Source organism: Caloenas nicobarica, chromosome 25 (assembly GCF_036013445.1).
Source record: "Caloenas nicobarica isolate bCalNic1 chromosome 25, bCalNic1.hap1, whole genome shotgun sequence".
Taxonomy (NCBI): domain Eukaryota; kingdom Metazoa; phylum Chordata; class Aves; order Columbiformes; family Columbidae; genus Caloenas; species Caloenas nicobarica.
In genome coordinates, this window is record NC_088269.1 from 6332975 (window position 1) to 6354000 (window position 21026).

Here is a 21026-nt window from a genome sequence, read left to right on the forward strand (position 1 = left end):
TGTGCCCACCACAGCCTCCTCCGCTTGCTGTGGCTGCTCCCACGTCCCCCCATGACAGGCACTTGAAGGACGGGTGGAGGGTGACGAGCCCCCGCACCGCCGTCACCCGCCTCTGCTTGTGGAGCCCCCACCCCTGCCCAGTCCCTGCCTGCTGGCAGCGCCAGGGCTGCCGGGCACGCTCTGCGCGGCCGCCCGGCACTGGAATGCACGATTCCCTCCACGCCAACCCGGGAAAACAGGCAGGCGTGGGATAATAGAATATATTAGCCCTGAGCCCATTCAGCCCCGGGCTCTTTAGGAACAATGCCTGCTAACTGAGCTGATTTTTGCCAAATGACTGGCTTTCGTGCATGAGAAGCAAAGTGCAGCCCCCAAATAGTCCCGTGCAACAATCCGGCAAGCGCTGTTGCCCAGGGCCCTTTGTTTTACTGCTGCATTCAAGGGCATGGAGGAGTCACGGCCTTGCCTGCCCTGGCATTTCTTCCCTGGTTTCCCACCGCTGCGCTCGCCCCGTCTCAGCCCCGACAGAGGCAGCAGTGATGGGGACAGTGACACCAGCGGCCACAGGCACCCGCTGTCCCTGTCCCAAGCGGGGTGACACAAAAACTCCCTAGCTGCTCAGTGCCAGGGCTTGTGCTGCCCTTAGTGTCCGTGCCCCCCCTGCATGGGGATCCCCCGGTGCCACCAGCTCCCACGCCACCTCCTGCAGCAGGACAGCTGCTGGGAACCCCCTGGGAATATTTGCTTTAGATTAGACACCTCTTCAGCCAGCCGAGGGCTGACAGCCCCACGGGGTCGGCCTGCCGGGAGGATGTTAGCTTTGCCGTGTTTGTTTTCGGGCTTTCCCAGTGGATAGCTCCCAGGTTCCAATAACACCGATGCAGCCGGGAGCGCTCCCCAGCCCCGCGACTCGGGGATCTGCACCAGGAGGTTTTGCAGCCGCGACCACCCGCCCCAGCGCCCGGCCGGGCGATGCTGCACCAGGAGCCGGTCGCAGCGCGGCCGGGATCAAGGCACGAACAGCTCCAGCCGATGTCTCCTGTTAGTGTGAAATTAGCACCATTAAATGCCATAACTAAACACAATCAACAAAGGGTTTACTAGCTGGATAACATATAAAGAACTACAACAGCTAATGCCTTCAGCACCGCTGAAACTCTGACCGTCTGCCCCTCATCCCAGGAGGGAGCTGATGGCAAATATTTACAGGGGCTTATAAATATTTATCCTGTAATAACTTGCTGCATTACAGCACATTCTTCTCTATGAGGCTCAGGTTTGCCCTGAACCAGGTGCAGGCTGCTGAAAGGGTCTGTAGCATATATAAAGTTTGTCTGAATAACATACAGCGGGCGCTGGCGTTCAATAAAATATCCAGCAGCTCAGCCGCTTGCGTGAAATGCGCTGCAAGTCATTTCTTACCCAACAAAAGAAAAATGTGGCTGGGGAGCACAGGTGTGCAGGCACCTCAGTGTGGGTGCAAACCCCTTCTGCGTTGCCAGAGTAACCTGGGCAAATGCTGTGAGTCCCCAGGGAGCTGTAGCTCACACCGACCTGATGGGGCCTCAGCCTTGGAGCAGCCGCTGTGACCGAGCACACGGGGACCCTCGGCTGCCGTGCGGAGGACCGCAAAGGAGGGAGCTGGGGACCTGCCCACCGCAAGGAAACATCTCGTCGTGCGTCTTCATGGAAACTTGACTCACTCAGCAGCAAACAGAGCCTGGAACCAGCATTTTGTTGTGCTGTCATTTCACTTGTTTGGAGGACAGACATTTATCTTCCCTCTAATAATTTTTTGAGCCATCCATCCACTTATTTATCTTTCTCATGCTTAGTGATTTGCAAGAGCGTAAGCAGCCTGTGGTTTGGAAATCATGCGACAATCTCTGAGCAGCCCCGGAGATGGAGTTCTGAACTACTTTCTAACATGAATAAATAAATGGCGTGGAAAGGCTCCATTGTGTATATGCTAGGTTGCTATTTTCTTAACCCTGTCTCATTAAGATGGATGGAGTTTCTGCTTATTAGTAATTTGGCAAGTTCCTCTTTGTGTACACTCTGCACTTCTCCCTAATGATGCTTTGCTTCAGTGATTAACAAAGGAGACTTCCAACATAGTCAGTGAAAACACAGCCACGCACTTGGGGCACTGGGACGGAAACCCAATGTTCTGGAGATGCCGTTTGTGGAAGACAAGAAACTGCGGGGAACCCAGAAAATGAAAAGCTGCTGGTCATAAAACCTTTCCTGACATTCAAATAATTTTGACCTAAGGACACTGGTTCTTTGATTTACACGCACAATTGCAGGGCTGACAGAGCCTATAACAAAGTGATTCAGAGCCCTCGCACTGCTGCTCCTAAAACATGTCTGAGGGAGATGAAGCTGGCACTGCTACCGCCTGGATTTACAGCTGGCCATTAAAGTATGTTTACAAGCCTTTAGTACAGTGTACACATCTGGTAAATCATTGATTGAACAAATAGCTCCTGGTGTCATGCTCCCTCTGTCAACTTTTTCCACTACTACGTTACCCAGCACCGAATTGTCTGCTCCAGACCCATTTTCCCTGGTGTCTGCCAGGTGTGAGTGCACATGCCTGAGCAAACAGCCGTGCGCGCACCAGCAGCCACGTACACACTCAGCAGCTGTGCGCGCACACACCAGCAGCCGTGCACACACCAGCAGCCGTGCACACACCAGCAGCCGTGCACCACCGCGGCACCAGCGGGCGACAGCCAGGGCTGGCAGGTCCCTGTCTCTGCCGCATCGGCCCCAGCACGGTGGGAGGAACGCGGGATGGAGACGGGGATGGGGAGCAGGATCCATCTCCCCGGGCGCTGCGGCGGCATCGCGCACAGCCCGCGCACAAGACCTGCGCCAAAGGCTTCCTCGCAGCAGGAGAAAAATGCCATGTTTGGTGTTTTACCAAACGTGCCAGTGCCCGGGGAGCGGGAGGAGCCGCAAGCCCCCACCACAGCTCATTGTGCTGCTGTGAGAGCATCTGGCCAGATGTGCAGGGATCTGTGGCCAAGCTGGCTCCCCTGGCCAGGGAGCTGGGCAAAGGCCAAAGGGTAAAGGGCAGACCACGGGAGCAGAAACAAAGCTGGATCAGCTCATTCATGCAAACCTTTTCAAGAGCTTTTGGGACATGGAACTAGATCATCTTTAAGGTCCTTTCCAACCCAAACTGTTCTATGATTCCACGAAACAATTTTAAAACAACAACAAAAATATGCAGTCAGATTCAATTGTTAGCAATAACCTCTTAAAATGGCAGCTCATTAGCCCAAGTGCAAACAGCTTAAAAGTGTCGGCGTGATTTGTGGGATCCTGTGGGGTCTTCTGGGATTTTCAGGAGTTCCTGTAAAACTAATGCAAAGAAGAAACACAGCCCCTGAGCCCCGAAGAGAGAAAAATGTTGTTCAATTCACATTGCACCCAGCTGGTGCTGCCTCTGAGAGAGACTGGGACACACTGGCTTGAGGTTGATTTCCTGGGGCACAACAGCTCCTGAATTTCAGGTTTTTATAGGGCTGGCAGGGCATCCGGGAGAGAGGAGACGGAAATGGACTTTTCCTTCTCCCATAAATAATTTTATGGAAAATTTTAAGAGAGATTTAAAGAAGAACCTCTTCTCCTCTTCTAGCCTTACTGTGCATTTTAAACCGCTTGCAGAAGGGAATTAACGCAGGCAGCAGAGCCCAGTGCTCTGCAGCAGCCTGTCCTCTGCACAATGGAGATCCTGCTTTTTCTCTCCTGCCTGAGAAACACATGCCCAAAACTCAAGTACATAAATTTTTTCTAACCTAATTCATTTTGTAGATTGATGGAGAAAATCCATAACAAATATTTATGACTTTGCAATAAATAACCCTCACAGAAGTTACAAAGAGCTCTGGCGAGTCTCAGGGTAACTTTCAGCGACTTCCAGGGGTCAGGGCAGATCGGGATACTAAGTCTATAGTGCTCCAGCCTTTGGCTCATCTGTTTTGAATTATTGGTATTACTCAGCTGAGCAGCGCTCTCAATGGAGTAGCTGTGCTGTGATTCCATGCCATATTTTATTTCTATGGTGGGAGAGAGGCTTCAATAATTATTAGCTGTGCTGTGTTTCAGCCAGCAAACACGCAGCCCTTGGGAGCAGGGGCTGGTCCTGCGGGGGTTTGCGGGACGGTGTCCGTGCTCCGGTGAGACCCATCTGGCATGGGACTCCGCACATCGTGTGTTTTGCTGCCAGTTCGGACCAAGGACGTGCCAGGATGCTCGTTGCTGTCGCTGGCGGATGGGTCTGGCGCAGCCGCAGGCTTTGCAGGGGTGTGGGGCAGAGCGCGGAGGCACGGGGCAGACCCGGGGCAGCTGTGAGCCCGTTCCAGCCGATGCTGACGGTGCTTCAGCCGCAGCCTGGGGAGACGCTGCACCACAAACCGCTAAAACCACCGGTGCAAAGCGGGGGCCGCGCCCCGCAGCCCGAGGCAGCCGCTCACACTTTGCTCTTCCCGTGGGACCTTGTCACCCGCGCCCACGCCAGCGGGCGCCCAGCGCTGTGCGGGACCCCAGCGCTGTGCGGGACCCCTCCGCGCCCTGAGGCAGCGCCACCTGCCCTGCCCGAGCACCGGGCGTGGCGCCAGGCGCCAGAGCCCGGCCCCGAACCGCCACGGAACCGCGGCGCCCGCGGCCCGCGGCCCGGCCCCGCTCCGCCTCCGGCAGCTCTTGGCGCGGCGGCAGGAGGACCCGGCGGCTGCTCCCCCGGCGCGGGTCCCTTCAGGGCGTTCAGAGCCCGCGTCAGACGCGTCTTCTGACCTGTGACCTGTCGCTTCCCTCCTCGCCATAATTATCTAATACCGCGCTCTCCCTGCCAAGGACAATGAAACAATTTGTCACTTCAATTGTCTGTCAGTCAACACTGGAGCCTTTTCAACAGGCCAACACATGTTTTTTGAGAGCTTGTCAGCAAGGGCTGTCTGGCCAGGCACATAACCATGGAAAATGGAACCTTTGTTAATTCTGGTTCTTAGAAAAGTAAATCCATTCACTTGCTTTTTTGAGGCTTTCAGTTTGGAATTTGCACAAGAAGCTGAATTGCCCCTGATCCCTAAATGATTGGTCAGAGGATTTGCATGAGGAAGCAGAAATTAATTATTCTTTTCTTTTCTTTTTATTTTCTATAATTGTGTGTTTAGAAATGAGATTACATTCTACAGCAGCACGAGGGGCTGGGGGGGGAATTGCTTTGCATTTGTTTAGCTCCTTAGAGTTAAGATCACCTAATCGTTTCAAGCATTTCCTAAGATTCCCTCTCTCTTTTTCTGCTTTAATGACCAAACAAAGATTGTGCTACTTCCCCGGGAACTTTTCTGGCAGCTGAGCTCAGCACAGAGAGCTGGGGGCTTATCCCTCTGCTGAAACTGTCTCCTTGCTGCTCTCGGCTTGCGGGGCGCAAAGCACATCCCCGAGAGAGACACCTCCATTTTCAGGTACTCATCATTTTCTTAACCACACAGAAGCTTCGTTTGGGGCAGGCATGGAATATTTTATTTGAAAGCATTGCAGAAACGCTAGATGGCCCCGAGTTGATTACAAATGCCCTGAGTGAAAACCTCTCCAGATTCAGCTTTCCAGAATATTGCTATCCAAACCTAATTCAAACCATACAGGGAGCCCCGACTTAGAATCTTTCAAGGCTATAAAATGAAACAAATTGCCTTTGCAAGCATATCTCCCAATCTAAGCTATGCCTGCAAATTCGATTTGTCCTCTCGGATCTATACGGCATTAGGTGGCCTGAAAGACTCTTTGTCTCAAAGTCCTCCTGTCTCCTTTGCGAGCCCTGAGTTTCTGCACCGAGAACTCTGTGCTCATTAACCGCGAGGACTCGGTGACCCTCCGACGTCTCGGTGGGAGGGCAGCGGAACCGTCACCGCGATGCCCGTGGGCTTCGCCCCGCGAACGGACACGGGGGTCACGGCGGGGGAAGCCCACGGTGACGCGCGGGGGACAGCAGCAGTGACGTTCGGTGCTCCCGGAGTCAGGATCTCCCGCCTGCAGACCGCAGCTGGCTTGGCTTACAAATAACAAATGCAACCCTGTTCCTTGCGCTCGTTTTCGCTCTGTAAACACGGAGCGAGGGACCCACCGGCACGGGTTCAAATTCCCGTCCGCAGGCTGCCCACACGGCCGCTGCTGCGGGAAACCTCCCTGGGGCCTGGGGACAGCGGGGCTGGGGGCGACCCCGCGCCCCCGGGACCTACAGAGGGTCCCCCCACAAGGCAGAGGTGTGGGCAGGGGGATTCCCAGCCCCCCAGCTTCATCCATCGCCGTTTTCCTTGGAGGGGTGTGAGCTCCCCCAGGACAGTGTAACCACATGAAGGTGACACAACCGCAGATCCCCGGCTGTGTGACCGTCACAGGGTCTGGGGGTGTCCCACAGCCTGTGCTGAGGTTGTTTGTTCAAGCAAACCCATTAGGTGTTTATTAGCCTTCATTATGGAGTGCTAGAGGGTTAATTAGTTCAGGCTGTTCCTGTGGGAGGGGGTGGGGGACAGGAGGGTGAGGCGAGATCCGCAGCTGATATCCAGGTTCCTGGGGCAGCCCACCACTTAGCCTGGTGCCTTTATTTTTTTTTCCCCTATTTATCTCTTCCCTAAGCAAATTAGGAGTCTTGTTATCACATCTGCAAGCTCCTCAGCACAAGGAGTGCCTGGGCAAGAAGAGGCTGGGGTGCCCGGCTCCTCTGCACGTCTGGGGTAGGGGTCAGGGGGACAGCCTGGCTCCTCCATTGGGGTCGTCCGGAGGCAAGCGAGCAGACAGAAATCGGCTTGCAGCAGTGGAGAGAGATCCAACCCCAGAACTGCTTTGCTAGGAAGGCAAGCCTGAGTTCTTCCTTGCTCGCAACGGGGGTGTCCCTCGCCAGCTGAGCCTGGCATCTCTCCGAGGCAGCTGGGGCTGAACGCTGGTGGGGCAGCAGATGTGGAGAACACGTCCCCAAGCTGGGACCACGCCGCCCGTCCCAGTGCTCACACCTGGACAGCCCCGGGGGGGTGCGGACCCCTCCCTGCCCACCCCGACCAGGGTCCGCGTGCTGCTCAGGGGCCCCCACTGCTGAGGATTAAGGGTTAATGTTTCTTGCTGCTCCGCTGGCGTTGAATTCATCTTGGCCATCAAAAGTCCTCTTGCAGAGGAAGGACAATGCTGCACCAGACTCTGCTGTGATGTGAATGAAGCAGCTCAGCCAATGTGCAAATGGAAATTGCACATGCTGAAAACGTAGGGTTCGTGGAAATGTGAGAAACCCCCAGGCTGGGCCCCCAGCCTTGCGAGCCGTGCTCAGCATTTGACCGCAGAGGGACGGCGATGCCCACCCTTGCTGGACCTAACGCTCCCAGCAGCCTCCCCAGAGGAATTAGCGCGGTTTCTACTTCAAGACCAAAAAGACAGAGGTTAAATGCAAACAGAAAACATGTAATTAAGATGCTGTTGTGCTGCTGCCTTTGTGCACACACCCAGACACCCACAGGCCCCGTCTGCCACCCCCTGTATATTCTCTGTTTAGCCTCACAGCCCCTCCAGGGATTTGTTTGCCCACAGACCAACTTGGGGTGCAAGAGCAGCTCTTCTGAAAACAGATTTTTGTATTCCTTGTGATGGGAGGAGCAAACATTATCAGCTTTTTAGCAAGACGAAATGAAAAACTAGCAGAAGAGCACAATGAAGTAATCCCTGCCAGACTGGACACTGGCAATCAGGCACAAGATAACAATGGCTGTGGCCCTGCTTAATTATTTCTGCTCCACCTAATTGCCAAAACCCAGTCATTTCCACTTAAAAGACACTCTGTGTGATCTTCAGGAGGGTGATTCCCCTGTGGAGCTGCAGCTTCCCCAGAGCAGCCACAGCTTTGAAGAGGGATTCCCTGGAGGGTCAGCATTAGGCATTAGCATTTTCCAATTACTGTGCCGAGAAGTCCCTTTTGGTAGGAACTCTGCCCCAAAATGCAGCGCCCGCTGCAGCCGGATCCACACGCTGGGTCTGGGCTCAATGTGTCTCACTTGGAGGGTCCCGGTGGGGGGTCTCGGAGCCCCAGGACCCCCAGAAAATGTCCCGTGGCCTCGGGAGGGCTGGTCTGGATCTCGCTAATTGTACAGCTATTATGCACCCAATGTGCAAGTGCTCAGGCATCCAGCACAACGTTTAGAAGCAGCATCGGCACATTTGGGAGTTTAAAGGAGATCATGCTCCCAAGGAGATGTGTCTGCTTTGTTTTTTAAATCCCTTGGGGACAGCTTGCCGTAGAGACCTCGAAAATCTTCAATCAGTTATATAATTCTCTACTTCCGTACGTTTCTGAATTGGCTGAAAGGGTGCTGTCATTTTTCAGGGCTTTTGTGGAGGCCACAGCACTCGATATACTGAACAGAAGTGTTCCACGTCCCCAGGAGGTTCACCTACACCTTATGTTTTGTTCATTTGAACTGCTTTTAAATAGCGTCATTAGATCCAGAGGCCGTTTTGCTGCAGCATGTGAATTTTCCCACTGTCTAAAGGAATTTCGAACTGGGGTGCAGGGAGCAGTGATGGGGCTGTCCCACTCAGCCGCACGCACAGCTGTTTCCCCACATCCCACGACGATGTATCTGCAACTGGGGAGAAAAAAGAAGGCCAAAATTCGAGTATGAGATTGTCAATAATTTCCCATGCTGCTTGCCTGGATTTGGCAAGAACAGTTCTCGAGTTTTTCTTAAACTAAATGATCCTTGACCTCGCTTATGCCTTGCAGAAGCAGGATTCCCAAGGTCAAAGGTTAATGGGCCTGGAAATCATCGTGTTATTTATCAGCAAAAGCAGTTCGGGATAAAGCTGCTGCAGATGCTGCCCCTTCCTGCAGGCTCCAGTTCCTAAGAAAATATCGTGAAATTGACACCCGGGGCAGGAAGGGCCGGGGCAGCGGGTCTGTCGTCCTCCGGGCCGCGAACCCGCGGACCAGCGCGGGGAGTCCCGGCGGAGCGCCGTGTCCGCGTGCGGGGGGCTGTACCACGTGGGGGGCCGCGTCACGCGGGCTGTGGCCACGCCTGTGACGAGGGTGGCCACGCAGCCAATGGGAGGCAAGCGGCGCGCGCACATGCGCAGATTCCTCTCCGGGGGGTTGGCGAGGCGGTGGCGCGTGCGCCGGGCGCCACTTCCGCCCTTTCCCCAGCCCGGAGTTGTTCCGACGCTTTTGCGACAGCCGTAAGTGGGCGGCGGCGGCGGCTGGCAGAGCGGAGCGGGCGGCCCGGCCCGGTGCGGGCGGCGATGAGGCCGCAGCAGGCGCCCGTGTCGGGCAAGGTGTTCATCCAGCGCGACTACAGCGGCGGGACGCGCTGCCAGTTCCAGAGCAAGTTCCCGGCCGAGCTGGAGAACAGGGTGAGGCGGGCGGGCCCGCTCCGGGCGGCGGGACGGGCTGGGCCCCGCGGGCCGGGACCGGCACCGGGGAGGCGGTCACGGGTGACCGGGCAGACCCGCGTGGCCGTGAGCCCGTTCTGCGGTTCCTCTCGCAGAAACCCGCGCCGCCTGACCCGAGGAGGTCGGTCCGGTGCAGGGGGTTCTCCCCGGTTCTCTGCCTCAGGGAGCCCAGCGCTTCCTCACCCTCCCCTGCGGCACAGCCCTGTGCGCGGGCGAGACAGGCAGGATTTCAAAGTTTAAAGGCATATCCTGCGCTGGGTGGTGTTCATTTTTTGGCTTCAGTCATTGTTTGTTGTCCAAATGGCATTTCTGATCAGCTGCAGTAAGAAAATACTTTTAACTCTCAGTGAAAAGCCGCATGAAAAATACTTAAAGATGCTTCTCTTGGGTGTTCATGAGATGTTGGTGGCTTGTGCTTTGTTTAGTCGCAGAAAGGCAGCTGTCCCTTGCAGCAGTAGAACAGAATGTGTCCTTGTGTGGGAGCACAAAGTGGGTGTTGTTGTGCTGTCCCCTGTGTGCAGCCCAGCCAGCGCTGCCTAGCCTGCTTGGGAGCCCCACAAGGACTGTCTCAAGTACCTTCCTTGTGTTTAACGCTCTTGGGTGTAACACCTTCAGCTGATAGCAAAACAAACGCTTTTTGCTAACGTCTTTTTTTTTTTTTTTTTTCTCTCCGCGCTTTTTTTCCTCTTCCTCATTTCTTTGTTTTGTTTTGTGGTGTTTTATTGAGAGCTTGTTTGACTGGCACTGCAGCAGCAGCAAGGCGTTATTGAAATTAAGAGTTACCTCTATCAATCCACTGCCTAACTGCTCTTTTTAATCTAGCAGATCTCTTTGATTGAGAATTAAGGTTTTGTTGGTTTTGGTTTTTTTGGTTTTTGTTCCCAATTGAGTTGCATATTGGTTTAGTTATGTTATTCTTAATTGTTTTGGTTTTGGACTGTGTTGGAATTCAGACTTGGTCTAATCACTTGGCAGATATTTAACAAAGAACTACGGGTGTGTAACTCAAAGTGTCCTTCAGACTTTGGCTCCAAACACAGCAGCTGCAAAGGTGCAGATAAGCAGTAAATGCAGGCAGATGTCTGAAGATAGCGGTGAGTTCTGAAATGTGCAGGGCATGACAGCTAAACTTCATATCTCATGCAGATCGACAGGCAGCAGTTTGAAGAGACTGTCCGAACGCTGAATAACCTCTATGCAGAAGCTGAAAAACTTGGGGGCCAATCTTACCTGGAAGGGTGTCTTGCCTGCCTGACCGCCTACACCATCTTCTTGTGCATGGAGACACATTACGAAAAGGTGCGCATCTTTTGTTTACCGTGTTACTGGGAAGGCAGTTTATCTCCTAAACTTCAGTCAAAGATGTTTCTTGGTGGAGTTGCTGTGACAGGCACCATTGTCGTACAAATTCCATATAGACTCTGGATCTTACTGCAGAGTGATTTTGCATAAACATCAGACAGACTTGTCTGCATTAGTCAGTTTGAGTAACACAATGATTGCTTGTACTTCAGAGGAATCGTGCAAGTTCTGTCACTGGTTGTTTGCTGGGTTCTCTGATGTTGCTGTGTCTGTGATATCACTGGAGCTCTGACTCCAGCATGGAGAAACCTGACGGAGGAGCTGTGACTTCTGTGCTGTTCTGTTACCAGGTTCTAAAGAAAATTGCCAAGTTCATCCAGGAACAGAACGAGAAGATCTATGCTCCTCAGGGCCTCCTTCTGACAGACCCCATTGAACGAGGACTAAGAGTTGTATCCTTCTGTGGTTTCTTAGGTGACAGGAGACGATCTGTCAGGTAACGGGAGGAGGCAAAGCTCACAAACCCTCCACACGCAGCATCTTGTGTTCTTGCTGCCAGAACAGCCCTGGGCTGGACGCACCACTGACCTCGCCTGACAGGGGACCTCTTACGTGTGCTTTGTAGCTCTGAAACTGGCCTTGAAACCATGGGTGTGAAGCAGAAAGATCAAAGGTTCTAATATCTTAATGTTTTTCTGCCTTTTTAAAGTTTGTTTTCATAATCTTTTTATACTATGTTTCCGTAACAGCTTTTTTGTGCAGATTGAAATCACCATTTATGAAGACAGAGGTATGACCAGTGGAAGATAAAAGCGTGGAGTCTCAGGTACATGTTAACCTTATACTAGATTCTCAATTTCAACGTGTTGTCTTTACTCAGAGGGGTATATTCTGTCATACGGGGAGTATTTATCCCACAACAGAATGTAATCAAAGGCCACTCGCATAAATCTTGTGTGGACTGGATTTCCTGAATAAGTAGAAATATCAATACTTGGCAGTGGAAAAAATCTTTGAATGACTCTGTCCCCGAGTGTATTCTAGCATACGAAACCTTTTTATTGCAGTTTTTCAGCTGTTCCAGTTCTCATTTCGTGATGCTTTCAGTTAAGACTGGCCAGCAACCTCTAGCTTTGGGAGCTTTAACTGGAAAAAGTTGCTGAAAGGTGCTTTGTTTTCATGATGCTGCATGGCAGAGTCGCCAAGTGAGAAGACTGCTCTGAGTACTTGAAAGAGAGGGGCTAAAATAAAGGATCATGCTAATTGCATGCAGTGTAGAACTGCAAAATTACCATCCCTGGCTTTCCAGAATACCTATTTAACTTCCATTAAGCTTTGCTCTTGAAAAGCTCAAATTTGAACCGGCTCCCTCGTCTTGGGTGCTCTGCAGGTCCCAGTGTGGCAGTCTAAGTCTGGTTGTTGGCAACGTGTGCAGGAAAGAGATTGGAAATATTTATGCCTGTTGTGCGGAAAGAAAAAAGTAGCAAAGGTCTTTATTTCCTGTTTAAGTGTTGGCTTCTGTTTGCTGCTCTCACCACAGCACGTGGTGACCCTCCCTGTCCTGCCACCCACCTCCCCAGGGGATGATACAGCTGTGTAAAGGTTTGCGTAGAGTTTTGTTGGTCATGTTTAGTAACAGTTTCTAATAATATGAAATTTGTTTTCTAGCAGACAACAGTGGACTTGCTGTATCAAAGTTCCCCTACCTCCTACTTTAGAGCATCATTCCTTTCTCTGCTGCCAGATCCACAGTGCCATCTACTACAAGGACTAACTTCCTAAAACCGCTCCACACGGGCTGACGCAGTGGGTCAGCATCCATTTTGTGGCAGACATTTAAGCAATGAGATCACTTCTTAGTTTGGTGGTTGTTTTGTTTTGTTTTTTCCAAGAAAAAGCAGAAGTGGTAAAACCACGTACTCTTCTGAAAGAAACGGGGCGCTGAGGCCAACAGAAGTCTAGTTTTAGTCACCTAAGTGCAGTGCTGTTCCTCCGTAGTTCTTAATCCCTCCTGTACATCAGTTGGGCTTTGTAAAGCTGCAAGTCGGAGCTGAGAACTTTCCAGAAACGAGGCTTTCCCTCCCGACTGGTGTTGGAGCGAGAGGATACCCGGAGCCTCTGCCTGGCGAGAAGTGGCTCACGGCTACGTTTCCTGTGCTGATTCTTGTGGAAAACTAAAAGGCAAGGTGTTATTTGTTTTAATGTTTTGGTTGTTCCTAGAAGGCGGAGGAGCAGCCAGAGTTTAATCCTGGTGTGTTTTCTACTCGTGCGTCTGTGCTGTTGTTGCATTTGTCAGCACTCACCAGAAGAGGGGGGTGTGTTCCTTCACAGACCAGTCAGTTCTATAAAATGGATGCTGAGCTCATACACATAACAATTCCTGCCCTACTGTGGTTAATATGTGAAGTGTAAAACTGTTTCTTTATGGATTTATTATATATAATTTATAGGAAAACATTGATTTGACAAACTGTTAGATGTTGTGTAAGATGGTTTCTTAATTCTTTCTGCTGGCGCACTGTTGAAGAGTAGAACTGTGCATTACTTAGCGTCCCCACGCAGCGACATTCCTCAGCAATACCTGCAGAAGTGAAGTTCCTGCAAACAGAGCTGGCTTCGTATTTTTCTCCTTTTCCCTTCTCAGAGCAGGGGTGTCCTGGTTTAGGTTCTGAGTGTCACTGTCCAGGTGTAGCAGGAATTTAAGAGTTTAGGAAAGGAGGAGACTCGTGCAGAACAGGTTGTTTTGGCTCTGGGTGGTGCTGTAGGTGCTAAATCTGGATCTGAAATTCCAGGCTTGTTACTCAGCCACTGATTTTTTTTTTTTTTGAGAGAGATTTGTTTAATATTTTAATTGTACAAAACTTTGTTTTTTCTAAACTGTAACAGTGTTTGCCTTTCACATCTGTTGCAATACTGGCAGAAGTGCTAATGGATTAGTAAATTTTTTCTTAAACCGTGTCCGTGTCATATTTCATAGTGCCTCTTGGCAGGAGGTACCGTTCCGCGTGCGGTTTGTTTTTACCCCTGCAGTAGCAGGGTCGCGGTTGTGCACGGACGGAGACACAATCACTTCAACATCGGTCCGTGAGCCGCGACTTTGTGCACTTAATTACATCTTCGTTTTACACCTGCCGCCCCCTCCCCTCAGCGGCCGCCATTTCCGGGGGGCGGGGCCAGGGCGCGCGTGCGCGGGGGGCGGGGCCAGGGCGCGCGTGCGCCGCCGCTGTTGGCGGGATGGCGGCAGCGGGCGGAGGCGCGTCGGGGGTGGCGGGGGACTCGGACGGGGACAGCGAGGAGCTGGTGCTCACCCCGGCGCAGCTCATCCGCAGCCTGGAGCAGGTAGCGTGGGCTGGGGAGGACGGCTGAGGGCCGGGTCCCGGGGGACGCTGCCTGGAAGGTGCGCCGTGAGGGGCGGCCGGGCCCGGGGCTCGCTGGGGCAGGGCCGGGGTTGGGCCCGGGGCTCGCCGGGGCACAGCTGAGTCTCTGGCCTCTCTGGAGGCCGGTGTGCATGGCAGGTTCTCGCCTCTGCTTACAGTGTGCCGTCTTGCAGGCCTGGCTGAATGAGAAGTTTGCCCCAGAGCTGCTGGAGAGCAAACCCGAGATCGTGGAGTGTGTCGTGGAGCAGCTGGACCACATGGTAGGTTCTGCAGGGCTGAGGCGGCGCACGCAGGCCCTGCATGCCCGGCCTGCCGGGTGCGTGCTTGGCTCCCTCTGGGGTTGCCAGGACTGTCAGCTGCTCTGTCCCTGAGAGAAGGCTGTTCTGAGTTCCTTCTTTGAGCTTGTCTTGCGGAGGGACTGAGAGATACAAGGAAACAGTGTGCCTTGTGTCACCAGCTGCAGTCTGGTTTTGTGGGCCCTATGCACAAGACCTGTCTTCCTCTCTGTTTCTTGTCATTTGACGTTCCAGCCACTTAATTTCTCTTTGCTTTTCCTTTCAGGAGGCAAACCTGAAACGGGCAAAGAGCGGAGACTTGAAGGTCAGTGTTCACCGCATGGAGATTGAAAGGATCCGTTATGTGCTCAGCAGCTACTTGCGGTGTAGGCTTGTGAAGGTAAATGCTTGATGTGCTGCCTGGGGGATGAAAAAGGGGAACTTCAGGAGTGTTGTTTTACCCATACACAGCCTCCTGTTTCAGCAAGGCACCTGGTTAAAGCGCACTCTCTCTGTATTCTCTGAAGTGCAACCTAAAGTGTGTGTGCTTACAGGGGAAGCCTCTGTGCAGTGGGGGCTGTAGACACTGAGCTACTGGGTAAGGTCTGTTTCAGTCTTTGGGGTTTTGTTCCAATATCAGATAGAGAAGTTTTTCCCCCATGTTCTGGAGAAGGAGAAGTCACGAGCCGAAGGGGAGCCTTCCATTCTGTCACCAGAGGAGTTCGCCTTTGCTAAAGAGTGAGTATGTTTTGGATGCCTCTCCCTCCCTTTTTCTGCGTTATAGAACTTGCCCTTATGTTATGCTGAACACATCTTGAGACTCTTAGCAGTTTACAGTAAGAACCATGGGTGTTACCAGGAGGTTTCCTTGTGGAAATGGAAAGAGCTGAAATAAAATACCTCTGGTAACTGAGTTGGTTACCAGGGCAGGCCACTGGGCTTGTCTGTGGCCATGCTTGTGGGACCAGGAGATGTCACGGATTGGTGTTTTGAGTCAGTGCTCTCCCTGCAAGTTTGTATTTGAATAAACCAGTAAATGCTCCAATGATTTGTTTCAGGTACATGGCAAACACAGAGACTTATCTGAAAAACATGGCCCTGAAACACATGCCGCCCAACCTGCAGAAAGTGTCTCTCCTAAAATCAGGTGAGTACATCCAGGGTAATCTGACAGCTATAGCAGCAGGGGTGTGGGAGAGCTCTGGGGAGCACAAAATGCAAAAGGCCAGTCCTCCAGCTGGCAGGAGCAAAGATGATGTGGTGACAGCTTTGTGACATTGCTGTGCTGTGTGAGACGCGGCCTGATGCCACTGTCCCTTGATGGTGGTGGCCCCTGACATCGAGTCTTGTCCTGTGTTGAGGCAGAGCACATATCTGATCAGAAGTGCCTCGAGTTCCCTTTACTGGTCGCGGGTTTGCTGTCCCTCGTGCCCCTCTGTCAGCTCGGTGTCCCGCAGAAGAACGTGAGCGAGTGCTAAGCTTGTGCTCTGAATCCTTGTCTGCAGTTCCCAAGCCCAACCTGGACTCGTTTGTGTTCCTGAGGGTGTTGGAGCGGCAGGAGAACATCCTGGTTGAGCCAGAGATGGATGAGCAGAGGTAGGTGGGTGCTTCCTGGTGCGGTGCACGTCAGCAAGGTGGTTCTGCAGATGCAGTGTGGGTCACAGCGGCATGGGGACACTCACTGTCCGGCCTGTCCCCGCAGGGAGTACACCATTGACCTGGAGCAGGGCTCGCAGCACCTCATCCGCTACCGGACCATCGCCCCGCTGGTGGCCTCAGGTGCCGTGCAGCTCATCTGAGGGGCAAGTGGTGAGTGCAGGGCGGTGACACGGGGCAGGGGACAGCGGGACATGGCCGGCAGGGGGTGCTGGGGCGGGGCCGTGGGGCTGCCCGGACGTGTCCCTGTGGCCGTGGTGTGTCTGGGCAGGGCAGCAGTACCCATGACAGTGTGCAAATAACCCAGCTCGACACCATTCCCTCGGTGGTGCAGGGGGACTCATTGCCCCTGCAGCTTGTCAGACTCATACTTGCTCGTGACACACCTGGCATATAGCCGGCTCCATTCTGTGGTGCTCCTGGGTGACAGCAGCGTGTGTCACAGTGCTCCCTCCAACAAGGCTTCGCAGCAGCCTTGCCACAGTCCCCTTCGTGTCCCAAGGGAGGGACGAGCATAGCTGCTGCTTTGCCAGATCCCAGGCTGGTTTGGCAGCAGACATGGACAGGATGCATCTGTCCTCGAAGGTGAACACAGCCTTTGTAAATATCAGGGTGCTCTATTTTTAAACCAGCAGCTGTGTGTTCATTCTTGTTCCAGTTCAGCACTGTTCTTTAAATTAGGCTATCAGGTGGAAGGCGACCGACCAAATGGTGTGGCAACCAGCTGTGTAAACTCCACCTTCCCCCATCAGCTTTGATCTCCCCACAGGGTCTGTGCAACCCTGGGTGTTGTGCAAGTGGCCAGTTGCTCTGCGGTGAACTGAAGGGATACCTCTGCACCGCATTTGCCACATGATCCATTGGTCAAAAAAACACCACACAAAGATATTTGCTGGTAGAGCAAGTCTTGGTTCTTGCAGAAGGAGCAGGAAGGATTGGAATCACATTAAGGGTGGAAACTGCAGTTCAGATATTGGAACATGAGGCTGGCAGAGCTTTCCCAGAATGGTCTCTTGCATCTTGTAGTGTGAGTGCCTTTGCATGTGTGGTTTATAGTGTTCCTAATGAATCCATTTAGGTAAAGAGGATTCCTGTAAGTATAGACATTAAGAGGAGGCTGGGTTTAATCCCTAGGAATCAGTAGCACATAGCTGTGCACGGCCCCCTGGGAAGGACCGTGCATTGTGCCCAGCACGTACCTGCAGCCCGGGCAGCTTGCAGAGGTGACTGCAGCTCCCAGCCAAAGGCATTGTTAATCCGTGGGTGCAGAAGTGTACTATAGAGCTGCTTGGAGAACAGCCGGGTCTGGCAGACTTTCTCCTTGGCCCTATTAAGTTTGTCTGAACAGTTATCCAGACAGCTGGTACTTGCCTCACTGCTGCCGCTCACGTGGCCACAGCAATGTGAGCAGGGCCGCCCGTCCTGGCAGCTGAACCGGAACTGCATCCGATTCTTTCCAGGGTGCCCTCAGTGCAGCTCCCCTCTGGAGTGTGATGGCTGGCACACAGCAGCAACATCACAGGCTGTGCAGGATTTTTGAAGATGGCTAGTCGACTGAAATCAGCCAGGCTGATAGTGAGATTCAGTTCTGGCATACCTGTCTGCTTTTTGTGTTCTATGACTAAATACCAGGACACTTCTGAGACTAGATACTGCCTCACTGCTAACACTGTGCCTCTGTCTGGTTTGGGGAAGAAATGTCCACCACTTTGTCAAGGAGGTGATGCTTTTGGCTTGTATTTTTAGACGGAGAAGACCTAGCAGTCCATCCGCCTTAATCTGTGCCTTTGGACAAGAATGTGCAGAATGAGAGCAGCTTTTCCAGCTTCCATGGTCTCAAATACATTTCCTGTTCTCTGCTCCCTCCAAGGTGGAGAGAGCTCGGGTTTACTGAGTGATTAGCTCTAAGTGCAAAGCAAGTGGATGGTGGAAGAGGTCGCAGGGAGGGCACTGGTGGTGAGCAGGGACTGCCCTGGCTGTAGGCTGCAGTGCTTCTGGGTGACAGCAGCTTTCCCCAATCTGAGAAATATCTGCCTTAGAGCTCGTATCAAGGGAGTTGTTCCTCTGAAAGTCCTGTCTAGGAAAAGTAATATGAAAGTGGTTCTATTTCTTTTTTCCAGGGCATCTGCAGGAAAATGATCCCAAATAAATAACATGATTCAGTGAGGTTGATTATTCCTTAGTAGCAATAACCACCTACACAAATTTTCCTACACCGTGGGGAAACAACTGGAAATTCTGTAGGAAAAAGTTTCAGGTATTCGAAGGTTCAAAAGCAGACAACTGTGAGACCATGAGCAAGAGCCCTTAGTTCCGAGAAAAGGCAGTTTGTTGTCGTGACCTGAGGTTGTAACTTGGGCAGTTGCAGCTGTAGTTACACCTCGCAGGGGTGTCTCCGAGCCCCCTTCTGGGGCATGGTGCTGCTTTGACTCTTTTGCTCCTTTTTCCGATGTTTTTGCTGGCTGAGGCCAGGGCTCAGGTGCAGGTTTTTGCCTGCCGAGGGCTGGGTTCAAGCTCACTTCTCCTGGCCATGCTGCCAGAGGTGTTGCATTGTGCTGGAGATGTCCAGGCGCGGTGGCGATGGAAAACCAGGTATAAGTACTGATAGGGAGGTTGTGTCATGAGCTGATGAAAATCTGTGCTGTCAGCAGGAACAATCAGGGCTGCTTAAACATAAATGGCCAGACGGATCTGGGCAGATTAGCAGGGAGTACAGGGCAGGGGTGATCTGATTTGGGTGACAGGCTTTTCTGTCAAGGAGTCACATGTGAGCTGAACAGTGAAGGTGATTTTGAATATCCATGTCAGGGACACCACAGTCTCTCTTGCCTGCTCAGGTGCGAGTGGATTTCTTTTTCAGGGCAAGGAACCGGGGTAGGAAACTTCTGTGTTAGTTTTGGTAGAGGATGAGTTTCAGATTTTCTTGTGCTTAGACACTGTGGAAATAGCTGTCTTTGAACAGATGTCTGAAAAGGGATGGATTAATATAAAAACAGTTGGAACTGTGAGAGGAACACGCTCCTCTTCTCCCTCGAGCTTCCCCCAGGTGGGGATAGTTCAGTAAACGTTTATCTTCTAAAAACACTGGTGGTTTTTGGCATTAGGAGCTTTTTCTGTGCTGCTCCTGCCGTTAGCCCACTCCATAGCTGAGCGCTGCGGCCGGGAGCTGGGAGCGTTACCGGGCAGAGGACGATTTCCGGTACCCGGGCTGGCCCGGTCTCTGCGCCCCTTTCTCCGGTGCGGCCCCCGTTGCTCGGCCCCGCAGGAGCGGGCGGTGGGAGCGGCCGGGGCGGGGCAGCGCCGCGCTCCTATTGGTCGCTTGGGGCGTGTCTCGGGCGCTGATTGGCTGCTGCGCGGGTTGTCCCGGCCGCCGGCGCTCCCACGGCTCCATTGAGCGCACGGAGCCGCCGGCAGCGGGAGCGGAGCGGGACGGGATGAGCTGCGGGGAGTGAGCGCGGGGGCGGGCGGAGGGAAGGGGCCGTTGGCCGCGGCTGGAGGCCCGGCAGCCGGGGACGCACTGCCTGACCCCCTCTTCGCCTCCAGGCTTTTCCAGGTGTGCAGTGCCAGGGCCATCACCACACCAGCCATGCCCGTGGACCTGGCTGTGCGGCTCTGCCTGAGCCACTCGCCCCCCATCTGCAAGCTGCTGAACTCCTACGAGGAGCTGCGGGTCAGCCGGGGGCGCAAACCCCTCAGATCCTGTCTCAACCAGAAGCTGAGTGCAGAACCTGAAACAGAGCGGCAGGAGAGCACCAAGAGCTCCAAGGGCCAGAAGAAGAAGAGGGTCGTGTTTGCTGACATGAAGGGCCTCTCGCTGACGGCTGTCCGCTTCTTCTCAAAGATGGAGGAGGACCTCTGTGACTTGCAGCATGCTCTGTCTGACCTTGCCTGCTTCCGACCTAGGCTGCGGAGCTCATGCCAAGAGGTGTGCAGGTATGTGCTGGACTTTCCACAGCCCTCTGTGGACTATGTGACTTTCCGCGGCCACCTACACAGCAACCTTGTCTGCTTGGAGAACTGCCTGATCCAGGACCGTGCCCTGTCAGGGACAGTGAAGGTCAGAAACATCGAGTATGAGAAGAAAGTGATGGTCCGCATCACCTTTGATGGCTGGAAGAGCTTCCGAGACATCTCATGTCAGTACATGCACAGCACGTACGGCTCGGCTGACACAGACACCTTCTCTTTTGAGCTTGCCCTGCCCAAGCCATCCATCTCTCGCAGGGCCACAGAGTTCTGCATCTCCTTCCAGTGCAGACAGAAGACCCACTGGGACAACAACCACGGGAGGAACTACAAGATCTGCCCTGTGGGCGTGACCCGCCCTCCCTCCCGTGCCGTGAAGAGTGCCAGCAGTGCTTGGGAGCATCTCGGCACCTCTCGGGCTGCTGCCCTGGTCCTCTCTCACCTGCAGACCTGGCGCCGTGCAGAGTCCCATGCTCCCTACTGGTAGGACAGCAGCGTGTGGAGGGGGTGTCCCTTCCACGTCCCCACTGTGGTACAAGGGGCTCTGGGGAGGGTTCAGCTGCAGAAGGTGCTGCTCATGGTTTGTTGGCTCCTCCGTGTGTCCAACCTGCTGCTGTACGAGCGGCTGCCGCTCTCCACGGAAGCTCCTTCACCACTGGCTCCTGCAGAGGCTGAAAGCTGCCGCTCAGTGTGACTCCTGCCTGTGGGTTCTCAAGGTGACGCTGACGTGAGAGGGACAGAGGAACAGCTGTGGCCCCTGGACTGTCTGTCGGCTGCTTCGGGTGGAACCAGCGTGTGAGCCACGGGGTCCCGGTGCTGCACAAGTGCCTTGTGCGGAGCTGCTGGGGAGGGGCCGCGCTCCCCGTGTCATAGCGGCGCAGCAGGCGCCGGCGGGTCCCGAGGGGCGCTCCCCGGGGGGTGGCCGTGCCGGGGCCGCCTCCGGGCGCGGTCTGTGTAGCGGGAGTTAATAAAGTGACTTGGCGATCGCGCCTCGGGCTCTGCCGGCGCCGGG

At 53.6% G+C, this 21026-nt stretch overlaps 3 protein-coding genes across 4 annotated transcripts; all 3 read left to right on the top strand.

The window, feature by feature from the left end:
- Window positions 1–9236: 9236 nt before the first annotated feature.
- GOLGA7 (golgin A7) lies at window positions 9237–13698 on the top strand. 2 transcript variants are annotated; one of them, XM_065651738.1, is made up of 5 exons: window positions 9237–9399; window positions 10585–10737; window positions 11091–11192; window positions 11503–11566; window positions 12409–13698. In XM_065651738.1, the coding sequence occupies exons 1-4, from the start codon at window positions 9289–9291 to the stop codon at window positions 11548–11550; spliced, it is 414 nt and encodes a 137-aa protein (XP_065507810.1). In that variant the 5' UTR covers window positions 9237–9288; the 3' UTR covers window positions 11551–11566; window positions 12409–13698. The 2 variants fall into 2 exon arrangements, with proteins under 2 accessions (XP_065507810.1, XP_065507811.1); XM_065651739.1 differs by having other exon boundaries at window positions 12412–13698.
- Window positions 13699–13974: 276 nt separating this feature from the next.
- On the top strand, window positions 13975–16191 carry GINS4 (GINS complex subunit 4). The gene is made up of 7 exons (XM_065651673.1): window positions 13975–14079; window positions 14291–14377; window positions 14679–14792; window positions 15033–15130; window positions 15451–15539; window positions 15898–15988; window positions 16095–16191. Exons 1-7 carry the CDS (start codon window positions 13975–13977, stop codon window positions 16189–16191), a joined length of 681 nt encoding a protein of 226 aa, XP_065507745.1.
- A 3443-nt stretch (window positions 16192–19634) lies between these two features.
- Window positions 19635–20993, top strand: LOC135998492 (protein phosphatase 1 regulatory subunit 3C-B-like). Its single transcript, XM_065651672.1, has one exon. The coding sequence runs from the start codon at window positions 19635–19637 to the stop codon at window positions 20499–20501; it is 867 nt and encodes a 288-aa protein (XP_065507744.1). The 3' UTR covers window positions 20502–20993.
- Window positions 20994–21026: the final 33 nt, after the last annotated feature.